Here is a 14,565-nt window from a genome sequence, read left to right as displayed (position 1 = left end):
CTGCCTCCCTCTCTGCTTCAGTGTTAGTTTTTGAAAACAATTTCAATTTGTCTCTCAAAGTTTTTAATTTATTTAATCTGAGCGGTTGATGCACTAAATTGCCTTGCAATGAGCACCACGTGGCTCATTTACAGTTAATACCCAGTTTGGGGAGATTTATGGGCTCTGCAAGTGGGATGAAATGCATTTGCATTTTTTGGTGGATTATAGAGGAAGCCCTGCTTTGTGTCCCCGTGCACTATTTTCCAGCCATTGTTCTGTGATCATTGGCTTTTGCTGGCTGCAATCTCTGGGCAGCATTTGCTCCACATAACCAAACTCACAGGAGATTTGCTACGCATGTTTAGAAAGTAACCTGACATTTGCTTTCTGTTCCTCGCATAGTATTCGGGGAGAGTCATTAGCATAGGTCATTCATTTTTTTTAAGATTTTTGTTTCCACAACAACAGCAGCAGGCAGGTGCTTCAGGGTCTTGTCGTGTTGTTTTAAATGCTAATCCGGCAGGAAGAAAGAGTGACGTCTGTGGCTCTGATCCAAAATTATTAGCACTGATAATAAACACCGGCCATTCTACTGGCTGCTTTTAATGATTTAACAGGGAAGCATCAAACTCTTGTTGTTTTCCACTGCGGGTGGGGCTGTTTACACAGGGATGAAACAAACAGCAGCCTTGTGATCATCTGCCAATGTAATTCTCTACTTTTATCTCCTCCCAGGCTCTATGAGAACAAAGGAGAGGCCGACTTCATGGAGTCCTTGAGGAACCTTTTCACATCCTTCAATGACATGATGAACAGTAATTCAGAGAACACTGGCATGGTGAAGGTAGGCCGACTATCACGCCAGTCCAACTGCATGCTGTCGCTCCAACTCTTTGCCAAGAAATAGCTGCTGCTGCTGCGTGAATAGTAAACAACTGCTGCGGAGTGAATAATACTAATACATCTGCTGTGATTTGCTTTGGATGGCATGCTCTGTAGTTGTAGACGCATCTGTCTTGTTAGATATAAACTAATATACAGCAGTTTATGAAACATTGATGTTTGGCTTCTGCTCATTGGGGGATCTGTATTATCTGTTTTCTTCACCTTTGTCACGTCTTTGTGCAGATTTTCCCGATCTTTATTCTCATTTTCTCTCTGTATAAAATTGTTAGGCGCATACAATAAAAGGTGTATATTAAAGAGCATCTTAAATGGGTACTTAAAGGAATCGTTCAGTATTTTGGGAAATACACTCATTCACTTCAGAGTGAGTTAGAGGAGACCGACACCACTTACGTGAATGTAAGATATATATTTGAAGATGCAGCCAGCTAGCTTAGCTTTGCTTAGCATGAATGCTAACCTGGCTCTGTCCAAAGGTAGCAAAATCTGCCCACAGGGCCCTCTGAAGCTCACAAGTTTTTCACCTTATATCCTTGAACACGGTAGCCTTTTCCAGTCTTTATGCTAAGCTAAGCTAACTGTCTACTTTCTGTAGATTCTTACAGTGTTTACCGCATAGATCCGAGAGTGGTGTCGATCTTCTCATCCAGCTTTTGCCAGGAACGCGAGTAAATGTGTTTCCCAAAATATTAAACTATACCTTAAAGATCAGGGCTCAGTCTGGAACCTCGGTTCTTTTAAGGTATGGACCGAAATGCATCTGCTGCAACAAATATCAAAAGCTGATGAACTCTATGCTTTTTCGTGCAGCCCTAATCTTTCACATGTTTCTTGCATCCACACATTATATATGTTTGTTCTGTGTTTTTTTCTCTTCTCTTTCTGTTCGTCTATATGTGTGTTTGTGTTTGTCCTCTCCGTCTCACTCTGACGTTGACTGTCCTGTGGTCTGGGGCTCCTCTGGCCTTCTGCTCTTTAGCTGCTCCTTAAGGTATTTATTTCCCTGCCTTGCTCCTTGAGCCTTTCAGCTCTTTCCATTGTTTTTGGATTTGTTTTTGCCCTTGACCCCAAACCCAGTGACTCCACATTTGAAACAAACCCACAAGCGTCTATATTTTTGCAGGTGCACTCGAAACCTGCTGATGTGCACACACGCCTACGCTTTCAGAGATAACATAATCGCGGTGTACATGCATATTGGCACAGCTACAGTAGATCCATGTGCACGCTCAACCATGGGAGAAGCTCAGGAGTCAATTAGGAGTCAGTTGCTGTGTAATTGGGTGAGATATTGGCTTTACTGTCAGTAAATTAAAAACTGATCTTGAGGAACGGGCGCGAAAGCGAGGAATGCTGGTTTCTTCCCAAGTCTGCCCTTGTGAAAGCACTGTGACAGGTGGAAGCTAATGAGCAGTCCCATCATACCTCAAGTCTGAATCCTGATGAACATCTGGACAGACCGACACACACTCAGACGAAAACTTTGATACACACACACACACACACACACACAGACTAATGCGTGCTCCTGGTGAGTATGAGGTGCACACAGGAAGAGGAGCAGTAGACACAACTCCTCTGAGAATAGCTGTGACACTTCACACAACACATCCCTGCACAACAGGTGGTACTTAAGTTGTTGCTGAGAACAAAGTTTAAAAAAAAAAACAACTTTCTGATGAAATGGCTTCTTCAAAGTGTAAACAGATGCAGTTGAGCAGAGCCAGGATTGCTAACCAAATCAAAGTTAAGCAGCACCTTTCTGAAATCCCAAGTTTCAGCCTCCCAGACTCTTTCTGTCTGCAGAGGGAGGTGGAGGTGTTGATATGCACACGCACTAAAAATATCTATTTAGATTAGATTAGAGCTCTTTTATTCGTTTTTTTTGGGAGGTCGTGACTATATCCATGTTTGAAAAATGGAGCTTTAGAGACAGCACAGTGTTCCTCTGCGCTGCGTGCAGACATGATCAGATATATGTTCAATAAATCTAACAACTTGAACAAAACCTCTGTTAGAAATCCGGTCTGAAGTCGGCAACAAAGCATTTGCTCGCTCACCAACTTCCTTTGAACATCGCTAATTACCTTTCACACATTTTCAGAAATACAACCATGCACAGTAACAAACGGGATCGTAGCTGGGTGAAGTCCAGTGTGCTACTTCTGTATAGCTAATCAACCTCTGAGTCAGAGCGGCACTGCTGCTAATTTGCACAGATGCTGTATAAACACTCCAACCCACATTGGCCGGCCTTTAGCAGCAGGCAGTTAGAGAGGGGGAAGTATCAGCTTCCTTAATCATTCCCGTTATTAATGAAGGTTCTGTTATCGGCCACTGGTGGCACGCACTTCACGTTTTTATTGTAGTATTGATGGGCACATGTAGATCATATCTGGCTGCATCTATCAAGGTATCATTCCAGAGATATCAGATATGGATCCCAGTTTATTTATTACTCGTCATAACACCTCCCACAACGAGTTGATAAACGCAGAGCCGCTCATATATACATATATATAGTATCATACAAACACGTTCCGGCATATTGCTCATCAAAACAAGTATTCTTCTCATCAACGGATTAATTGTTCTAGTTTATGGCTGACGGGAGGCGAAATGTGTACTACAGCATGTGTGCGACTGAGAGCCCCACTGTTTTCATTAGTGAAACATTTACACTTAACTGCTATGGAAAACACTGTATATACTAATATGGGATGGAGTAGCCTACAAAATCTAAACTAATTAACTTGAAAGGTTTCTTTTATTTTTTTTGGTTAAGGGTGCTGCTCTGAAGTACATTCCCACCATCGTAAATGACGTCAAGCTGGTCTTTGATCCAAAGGAACTCAGGTAATTTCATGTGATCCATCACGTTTCTAATGCTGTTGTTGTTACAATGACGCCTGCAGTACACAATTATAACTATAAAGGGAAAAGTATTCATTGATAGAGGTGAACTGCTCTCTCTGCTCACTATTTCTGTGCTTTTATTTTGTAAGACCTGACTGTAATTTGCGTCTTTCTGTGAGTTTCTCAAACTGACGGGTTGTTGCTGAAGAGCACAGGAAACGTTCCAGGACGAATCTTAATTGCTTGTGTTTTTGGAACTGCCGCTTGAATTAAAATGTCGTGTTGAGATGAATCCCTAACAAGCTCATGGGAGGTTTTGCCGCTGTAAAGACTTTTCTCTCTACCGTAGGCTGTCTTTAGTCAACAACCCAACATTCTGTAGCTGTACTGTGATCGGGCAGCGATTAAAATGCTCTCGTATATATACATATATAATAATGGATAAAAACAGAAAAGAAAACTTTGTAATCCGTCATTAACATCTGACTTTTTCTTACATTTTTGAAATGAATGGACTGTAGATTTCAAATGACCAAAATCAAGTTTCATATATTTTTGTTTTTTTCCAAAAATCAGAGGACATTGCATTGGTGATGAATGCCTCATGGGTGTGCCCTTGGTTTTCTGCCCCATTTAAATGTCTTTGATCAGTTATGCTGTAAGGACACGGCACAAAAACAAAACAGAATAGCCTCATTTGTGGAGCGTCATATTTACAAATATACGAAGAAAGCTTTTCTAATGCATTCAGCGAAAAACTTTTCAACTGCAAATGAGTCTTTAATAACACATTTTTTTTTTTTGTTCAAACTAATTTGTTAATTGTAAATATTTAGTTGAGACAAATATATTCATATTGGCTCATATTTAGTTCTGATTGTCTCATTAGGAAGGATGCAGGTTGCTTTCGACCAGGCAGAGTCTGCTTGTCTGAAAACTACTCTTTTCCTAACGATGTTCTATTTGTTCTGATGGAAGTCAGCAGAGAGGGGTTGCATTAAAAGGAAGACTGTGAAAAGTGTCACGCTGTCTGCTCTTTCATTAAAGTAATGTCATCCAAAGCTTTACATATTAAATCCACAAAAGGGAGCAAACAATAGGAGAAATTAATTAAGTACAATATCACGCAGCATAAGCCATATATTGGGTGATTGAGGCGGTTGTTTATACCATCATGTAGTTACTAAATTATGATGAGACAAGATGCTGACAGGATCGGTCCACCGCCGCTTAATTCATTTTCTACTGGGAGTTCTACTTTGCACGATATTTCAACAAATATTTTACCATCTGAAAACCTCACTTTTTTAAAATTTTTTATCTCGACTCAGAGACTGGCACAAGTAGTGCCACTACATGTAGGTCATTTCCCACACCTTGAAATGTGCTTTGCATTCGGCAAAGGAGCTCCCTTTCATTTGCTCACATCCAGCACCTGGGCAGCAGCCATTCTCACAGCAGACTCCTGGCCACACAGGACATGCCAATCCCTGCCCCCCTGGCCTGGGCTCCACTCCACCGCTATCACAGCCACAATGAAGCGGGGGTCTTTTGTCAAAGGTGGAAGATAGTCCTCCAGCCCATCCATTCTGTCAACCAGCCGCCGTTCCTCCATTCAGCTTTCACAGTGTTTTTTTTTTTCCTCACCTTCCCTCTCGATTCAATTCAGCACGTCCTTCTCAAGAGTCTGACACTGATCTCAGTCGAACACATGGTGTTCACTCTTCATTGTGTCTTTCATAATGAAGCGCACAAGCATTTGTACTGCTACCAGGAAATGTTGATTAATTATTGGGTGACACCTGTCCTGGTTGTAGGGCTGCACAATAAATTGAATATTAATCGTGATCATGATTTTGGCTTCCCACAGTACGACTGCGACTCCCACATGATGATGTGATATTGACTTTTAAAACGCAACGACGACAGAGAGCAGGCGTGCAAAATGAAAGTGCACCTTATTTTAAATTTAATTTTGATGCAAAGATTTGATTATTTTAATCATAATTTTATTTCAAAAGTTTTATTTAAATGTGAAAATGCAAAACAAATATTTTGTTCCTAAAATGAATTAATTATCTTGAGAAATAATCAGATTCTCAGTATTGATCAAAAATAATCGTGATCCTTTTGGCCATAATCGTGCATCCTTACCTGGTTTTAACAAGTGCAATGCTACAAGCTCTGCCATCTTTTCTGTAGTTTTAGAGGAAACAACGAGAGAAAAATCTTTTGAGGCCAAACTGGAGGCGACTAAATTGAAACCGTGGGGGTGTGGGGGTGTTTCATCCCCTGCCAGAACCTTTTCTTTCCTCCTTGAGCCTCAGCTTGCCAGCATAACAAGCACCTGGCCTCTTCATTGAGGAGGAAATGTCAGCTTTATGTGTCTGCGTGAATGGGGATTTATCTCAGGCTCTGAATAGTTGAATGCCCATAGTGTAGGATCTTGCTGAGCTATGCTGTTGGTCGTCTTACAAAAAGGTAAAAACTATTCAGTTGAATAGTATGCATTGTTTACATTATTGGTGGTGAAGGTCCCACACACCCAGGTGTTTTCACTGATTTGGGCTGATTACAATATTGAATATAAAATGCGGTTTGTCAAACTTACATTTAATGAAGTTAATATAATACAATTATTTTAGGAATTATTTATAACTGTAATTTTTATATTGGTCCAAAGTACTTTGAGAATGGGGGTACTAATACTCTAAATACTCTGCTACTAATACAACCAGAGATATCTCCGATAGCAAGCTGTTCTCAGGTCAGTTCTTCTGGGTCAGTTGACAAATCTGTAATGTCTCACACTATATATATTGTCATATCCTCCAACCCTAGCCAGAATATCTGAAAGGTACCTGTGTGGATGTGCAGGGCCTTTTTAATTGCGTTTTTGGATGATTGCTCGTGATGGGAAGCAGTCAGCCAGCTCAAGACGCCCGATCAGTCTGACCTTTTTTTATTGTCCTCCTTCTGTCTCCGTAGCAAGCTGTTCACCGAATTCATCCTAAAGGTTCCTCTTGGTCGCCTGGTGAAACAGAAGCTAGACTGTCTGATTGACATTGTCCACAGCGATCTCTTTACTCATCACGGTGAGAGCACACACACACACACACACACACACACACACACACACACAGACAGACTGTACTCACAGTTCTTCAGTGCATGCACCTCCACTCACGGAACAGTGATATAGGCAATCACAAGCACCACCTGCCTCCTCTTGCCAGCCCTGTGTGAGCCCCTAGTCCAGGTCATTGGTGAGGCGTAGTGGGAATCCCTCTTGTTATCAAAGACAGTTGAGTGATCTCATTGCTAAAATCAACAGGACTTGTCTGCATCAGAAATTCATTATTCACATCTACCCGGTCCTCAAGTCTCAGCCCCTCGCCTCTCTGTTTTACATTTAGAGATGTAATACTACCATACTATTTAATCCTTTTTCTTTGAAGTGTGCTTATCAGGTCATTATGTACTCGTTTCCTTTTCCTTGTTACACCCCAACAACACTCCAGTACCATACACATTCACACTTTTATAGCCCACATGAGCACTACACTATTCTGGCCATGTTGTACTGATGTCAAATGTGACGGGTAGAGATAGTTAATGAGAATCTGGTCCGGTCTCTGCAGCCGGGCTAGCCGGCGGCGTCCTGCAGACTGGATCCTGCTGCAGTGACGGTCGAGGGCCAATCATTTTGCTGGAGGCAGCAGTCCTCTGAGGCCATGTTAGGTTAGGCCCTGATTTAGAGACAAACACGGCCACACACATGCACACTGTAGAGTGATGGTAAATTAAATGCAAAGTTCTCAACCCAATGAAATAGCAACAGTAATTTAATGTGGCTGGCGGGGACTGCACATGTCTCAGAGCGTTCGGCCAACGTAAAAGAAGTGGACAACAATTATCCACTTGCACGGCTGCTCTCCGCCTGCGTTATCAGCACATGTTCAGTTCAGCATGGATGTACAGGAGAGCAATATGGCGTCTGGACTGGGTGTGATGGCACATTTGTCCTAATGAATAACCTAGTTTGATGTTGAATATAACGGTGTAAGATTATCTGCCTTAACTACTCTGGCATCTTAAGATTGTCTGATTGGTGGTTTGGCCATTTTAGTGAGAAACTATTGAAGGGAAATAATAATAATAATTTTTATTTGTATAGCACGTCCCAAGCTGGGAGCACAAAGTGCTCAGTGTGTCATGCTCCGGTCATTACTATTGATCTGTTGCTGGTGTGACTGTGGAAAGGCGAGCCTCCCTGATGCTTGTGAATGGCCTGCTGATCAGCCGGAGGGCTCGTTGCTGTGATGCAGATGCAGGATATCCCGCCGCTCGGTTCCTTACAAACAGCTTCACGCACTGGTGCTGTGATCATCTCCAGTAGTCTATTAAGCGTATGCATGCTTTTAAACCAGTGACTGAGAAGGCTTAACTGCCAAGTAAAATTGTCCTTTTCACATCGGTATCAAGCTGAGCCTCCACTTTGGAGATGTTTTATTACAGATAATGACCAGGGCGATGAGCAAATGGATCAGCCAGACAGTTCTTAAAGGTGGTCTAATCAGCTGTGGTTGTTAGATGCATCCCGATCCCCAGGAGGGCCCTGAAAGGTTCCCTTGCCAGCCAATCCCGAAGTGAAATGAACTGGAATACTTGGAGCAAATGAACAACCAGCAAAGCGGCATCTACCTTAGATGCTCAGCTTGGACTTTCTTAGCTCATCACACGCTCAGCAATATGCGTTGAATGTCTTTTTTTTCTTCTTCCTGTAGGCTGCACAGTGATTAACATATTAACTGTTTCTGGGTTAAAGCACATCCTAAATGAGTATTTTTCAGTCCCCGATGGTCTTATTTCTGTTCAAAATGACGGCTTTTAGACAATAAGACGGCATCCTTTTCTCCAAGGGCTTCGTGTATACGTTTGAAATTGAAATGCTGCGTGTTGAGTGTGATTTGGTATGCAGACGCAATTCACTGCTGCAGATGGAAACTTAATGAACTCGGAAAAGAGGGAAGTTTTTCGTGTCTTTTTTTTTTTTTTTCTATTTTGGAGGCACATCGTCGCGTCACCTTCACTGTTTATGATGTGAAAGGAGAGAGCGGCACGGGCGCATAAATCACTCGCAAATGGGCTCATTGGAAGCGAACAAATATGTCAGCTGCTCTCCCGGTCTGTGTTAAAGGGGAAAATCACTGTAGCGTCTAAAATCTGTTTGCGCTGGAAGTTTGAGGAGTGCGCTCATGGCCTAGCTTGATAGTTCCAATCTGTGCACACATGCATGTGTACGCTCACATGTGTCCATTTATGTGTCAGTGTGTTACTACCTGTGTGTATTTTGAGTTGGAAGGAGGCATGAAGGGAAAGGGGGCCCCGTAAAAACAAGGTATTAAACTCTACTCTACTCCTCAGATAGGAGATTTATATTATTATAGCTCCACTGTAGAGCAGCCTATCCATAACACTGCCATCAGACATCAGAAACAAGTCACGTATTTGTTATTTTTGAGATTTACAGTTAACGCTCTGAACTCTGTCGAAGCATTTTCCTGCCACTGACCAGTGGCTATAGGGTTATTGCTCATGAAGCTCCAGGGGCGGCGGCAGAGTGGGCAGGTCCAATACTTTGGTCCAAAGTGAAATATCTTGACGACCATTTTATAGTTCGGGCTAAGACCTGCTGACTTTGGTGATCCTTTTGAGCTTTTATCCAGCGTCACCAACAGCACTACATTTACACTGCGAGAAGTGATCGTTGGATTTCCATGTAGGTAGTGGTGGATAATTACGATAATTAAGACATGAGGATGCATATTCTTGATTTTGATGTCCTCCTTGCCTGTAGTAACATACTCAAGGCAGGTTGTCAACTCCTTTCACAAGACGTCCCAAAATGTACAGGAAAGATTGCCATGACATTTGCTGAGCAAGATCACGCTCCCCAAAGAGTGAGCCCTTTTTCTGTTTAATTGAGAGACCAATTTAAGGATCCTCAGTTGGAAAGCATTATATATTTTGGTCACTGTTGCCTAATCATTGACCCAGCCTTGGGTTCAAAAATGAGGAAAAATGACATGCAAATGTTGGTAACTTTCATGCTCTTCAGAGGATAAACCTTTCCTTTGGCGCCACCTTCAGCTCACACTTGACATGTTTCTCTCCACAACTTTAAAGGATATCAAAATTAAAATTTTCTATCTATTATTTTTTTTATTTCTACATAAACAACACTCTCACTGTTCAACACACAAAGTTGATGCGTGTTTTTTTTGTATAATTGCAAAATGATGGTTCATCATTTGGACCCCATATTTAGTTCACACACTGTCTTCAAGTAGGAGCTTCCCTGTAATTATTTTTGAATAAGGATTATACGAAGGCATTCACTGTGTAAGATTTCCTAGATTGCTACAGGAGAATCATCTTGTAATTGATGCATTAATCAATGCCTGAGTCATTAAAGTGTAATTTCAAATTCTGCAGAATCCTTTTATTTGTTAAATTGCTAAATACAAGGCCATGCATTGTCTCTGTGTGGAGCCGTGTCTTAGGGTGAGTTCCAGTAATACTGACATCTGAAGACATGAAGACATTCCCCTCAGTCAAAGAAGCATGGTGGGATGAAAACATCGGCATCCTTTCTTCATCTTCACCTCTACTGTGTAAATCCATACTGTTCAATTGTACATGTAGTTCCTTTAGAAAGAGGTCATAGAATATATAACACTGAATGGATTCATGTTTAATACCTCTGGGTATCGTTTATGAAGAGGTCGCCGAAGTTGACGCTGTTCATTATGCGTTACACTTCGCTGTTAATCGAGCAGTATTGACTGTTGGCAGAACTTTGTTTGTATGTGTGCGTGTGTGATTTCATTAGTAATGAAGTTAGGAGTTGTATCTTGTCCCAGTTGAGTGGCTTGTTGAAGCTGTAACATTATCTGTGAAGCAGAGAGCTTGTATTGATTGTGAATGGAAATCCATTGCTGGGTAGCCCTTTAGAACAGCGGTTCCCCCCCCACCGTGTCATTGTAAAGATTGGTATTGAAGAGAACTGTTGTCCCTGTAGCCTGCCACCGCATGGGAGATGATTTCACACCGTGTACTGCTTTTCAAAACTTGTCCTTTTATTTTATGTAATTTAAAGTTGTATTAAATTCTATAAAAGTAATATCCAACACCAAAAAAAAAGGCAGGTAACCTAACAGACATTGATATAAAGGTAGTTATTTGGTTGCAATAATGTGGTGGACACTAGTACATGGCGACAATTCCAATAACAAGAAGAAGATTATTGCCACGGTTAGGTTGCTTCCTGCGGATATATATCCGCTGAAGTAGTCCCATTGTTCTTTAACCATATCATTTTTACAGTTTCATATTTTTTCATGTCACAATTCCCCTCATTTGTCCCAACATACTTTCAGTGTAGGAGTTTTCAGCTCACTCTAGTATAGGGCACTGTTTATTAAACTGCATCACTACAGTTTTTTTTTTGTCCCCAGCGAAACTTCCGGTGACCTGAGCAGTTCACATTCTGAATACTCACCCATGTATCCCAGAACATTTCTCCACAAGGGAGACCCATTTTATTGAGTCCAGTAGGGGTGAACTATTTTATATGGAATACATTTGCCTCTGGCTAATCGGGTCTTTTCCCTACACCGTGCTAAGGTTTTACTGCCATCGTTACTTACCCAAGGACATGTCCCATACCACCTTGATGCTTTATGAAACTGTATTGGAAGTTTTAGGTATTATTCCATCGGGTTAATTTCTTTATGTTGTAAAGTGAACCATTTCTTTATTTTTTATTGTAAATATTTCGCGATTTGAACCCTATTCTCCTTCTTTTCTTTTAATATGACATTCATATCAATACTCTACCTTTGTGTTTGTCAGAGCACTGCTCAGGAACATTGAGAGGTGTTTTATTTTGAACTTTCTGGCAGAGGGGTTATCAATTTATATTCTCGCCACAAATCAAAAGAATATTCACTTAACCCCGTAACTGATACTCTGCATATTTTCATTAAACCACCCTAGCTCCAGTATTTGCGCCAAGGCTTTTAATATGACCCCGCAGACATACACAAATGCCACTAAGATTGAAATCAGAAGGTTTAATAACAAATATGATAATTTTGTGGCAGACTGCCGTAGGTCTACCTCCCGTGAGAATACTCTCTGACTTATCTCTGCTGTCCTCCGTGTCCAATTGCCAACCAAACTCTCTTCCCTGTGCAATTGGAAATTTACTTTTTGATGTTGCCGCCTTTTCGTTTGGGTTTGGTTTGTATGTTGTGTTGAATTAATTATAACTGTTACTTTGACAGTTAGCAAGAAAGGTATTGTTTTCTACGATGAGTCAATAATGTCATTTGTGTGGCAGGACTAATTGGCTGTGCTCTGAAAATATGTCTGGCTCTAATTGGCGTTTATTCTGACATCATGCTGTTGCACTGTTAACTATTGTAAATGATTTTGGGAGATTTTGCCACATTCAGTTTAATTAATAAATTCATTCTGCCCATCGTTTTTGAGCCTCTGAGCTGCGATGAAGCCATTAACAAGCTGCATGCGTCTTCATCGAGAGTGTGTCGAGAGCATATGCCGTTTTGCCTCGTGCGATCCATCATCTGCTCCATGTGTGGAGCGGGGTTGTAAATGTGTGTATTTGCTGGCGTCCCCGCAGATTGCAGAGAGATCTTCCTGCCGCTGATGACGGACCAGCTGAAGTTCCACCTGGAGAGGCGCGATGAGCCGAAGGCTTGCTGCCAGCTGCTTAGTGACATCCTGGAGGTGCTCTACAGGAAGGATGTGGTGAGGAACACCGCTCTCTAGTTTTATCTGCTTTTAGTTCCCTCTGGGATGAATAATAGCAGACCAAGGGGGTCCAGGAGAACCTCCATACAGAAGAAAGCACGTTTCGACTGTGGCTGTTTGACAGAGTAGCTCCTAATCAGTGTGCTATTCCTCATTTATTTGTTTGCCCTGCTTGCACATTTTGCAGCACTGTTAATTTACTTACTTGTCGAGTTGGTGATGGGCTCTGCTGGTAAATCAATCACTGACCCAGTTATGTAGCCAGTCAAAGCTATCACGGGTTAATCTATTGATTGTTTATCTAATTAATTAGTTATTTGTTTAGTAGCATAAATTAACTTACCACTATACCATTACAAGTCCCAAGAGCCCAAAGTGACCTCATCAAATAGCTTGTTTTTGTCCTGACCAACAGTCCGAACCCCCACAACATTCATTTTGCAATTACATACAACAGAGGAAAGCAGAACATGTTCACATCTGACAATCTTCCCTTTAGATGAAACAATTAATCATCAAAGTTGTCCTCAACTTTCTGTGGATCAATTAATGAATTAATCAACTACTTGTTTGTTACTGAAATCTATCTTTCACTGAAGTCTACATTCCTCACACTCTCATGCACAGACTATAACAAACACACACACACACACACACCTACACACAAACACTCAGCTGCTTCCTGAGTGTGTTTCATCCTCTTCCATGCCCAGACACCTGATGTCCTCCCTCAGGCCCTCTCAGACTCCCCTCACCATTGATCACCACGGCCTGACCTCCCACACTCCACTCTGTTCGGGATTATCTCCCACTTCCTCTCCCATTCACACTCCTTCTGTCTCTCTGTGTTTTTCTTCCTCTCCCTGCCCTGCTCTGTCTGATGTGTGTCACACTTACTGCGTTGGAAGGCGATACTCCCTCCTCAGATAGTTTATTCTCCCCAGCGCTGCTCTGTGATTGTGTGAATCTTTGTGCACAGACCTGCGTGCACGAGTTCTTAAACCGCAGAAAGAGCTGTGTAAATTATTGAAAGTTGAGGTTGACGCTGCAGAGCTCGGTCTGCTTGGAAGATTCCCCCCACAGACGGGTAAAGACAGTGAGAAGCCCTGTGCTCAATCAAACTCACTAACAAGCAAGTCCATGGAAAAAAACATCCCACTTGTGATGGCGGTACAACTGTTTCCCTCTCCAAAAGACAGGATTCACAATACATAAATCATTTTGGCTGCAACAGTCATGTTTTTCAGGTCTCTTAGCACAAAATATCCTCAAAGTATCTTCAGAATTTTTAGTGTTTGAATGGCAATATTAGCATTTGCAATATCTATTGATTAAGACAAAGAGATGTTGTAATGACACCAACAGCAGTAAAGCAACCTGTGAACAGATTTCATTGAAATGTTGTGGAAAGCTGAGCCACGGACCAAGAAACAAGCTGTTGGAGTTGTTCGTGTCCCGTGTGAATCCAGAAGTCAATTGTGTCCAATGCGAAAACGTGAACTAGAGCCTGTGTTTGGTTTGTCCATTCTGGGCTACTGTAGAAACATATCGGCCGGCAATGTAGAAATAAACTGCTCATTCTAAGGTATTGGAAACACAACGGTTCTTATTTTCAGGTGATTATACATGAAAGAAAACGTACTTAATAATGTTATAATCCATATCTCCAAATGTATCCCTCTAAATGCTACACGTTCTCCCTTTAAGTAATGCCACTTCCTTTATTTTGACCAAAACCACAATGTCTTCTCAAATCTAATAAAATAGTAGTGTAGCCTAAACCTAACCAATTTGTTTCCTGTGAAAACAGAAGTATATTTTGAAAAGACTGTATGCTTTTCAACGAACACAGATTGACAAGTGTTGAGGAATCACTTTGTGTATGAAAGATACGTTGTCTATGGTGATGTGTTCTACTTACAAATCTACATGACGAGCTCTACGTCCATCTGAATCACCAACAGCCTCTCAGAATCCAGG

General features: G+C 41.6%; 1 protein-coding gene across 2 annotated transcripts in view; it reads left to right on the top strand.

The window, feature by feature from the left end:
* The window catches only part of dock1 (dedicator of cytokinesis 1), a 156,755-nt gene that overhangs the window by 48,925 nt on the left and 93,265 nt on the right, over positions 1 to 14,565 (top strand). Inside the window, exons 23-27 of one of the 2 annotated variants that reach the window (XM_031842848.1) lie at positions 718 to 826; positions 1,868 to 1,879; positions 3,674 to 3,744; positions 6,733 to 6,839; positions 12,455 to 12,582. In XM_031842848.1, the coding sequence (XP_031698708.1) occupies positions 718 to 826; positions 1,868 to 1,879; positions 3,674 to 3,744; positions 6,733 to 6,839; positions 12,455 to 12,582 (427 nt within the window). The remainder of the gene's footprint in view (positions 1 to 717; positions 827 to 1,867; positions 1,880 to 3,673; positions 3,745 to 6,732; positions 6,840 to 12,454; positions 12,583 to 14,565) is intronic. The other variant, XM_031842849.1, reaches the window with a different exon arrangement.

This window comes from Anarrhichthys ocellatus, unplaced genomic scaffold, assembly GCF_004355925.1.
Source record: "Anarrhichthys ocellatus isolate YVR2014 unplaced genomic scaffold, GSC_Weel_1.0 scaffold4, whole genome shotgun sequence".
NCBI lineage: Eukaryota > Metazoa > Chordata > Actinopteri > Perciformes > Anarhichadidae > Anarrhichthys > Anarrhichthys ocellatus.
The sequence above is the reverse complement of the archived record's forward strand: the minus strand, read 5'-3'. Positions and strand labels throughout refer to the sequence as shown.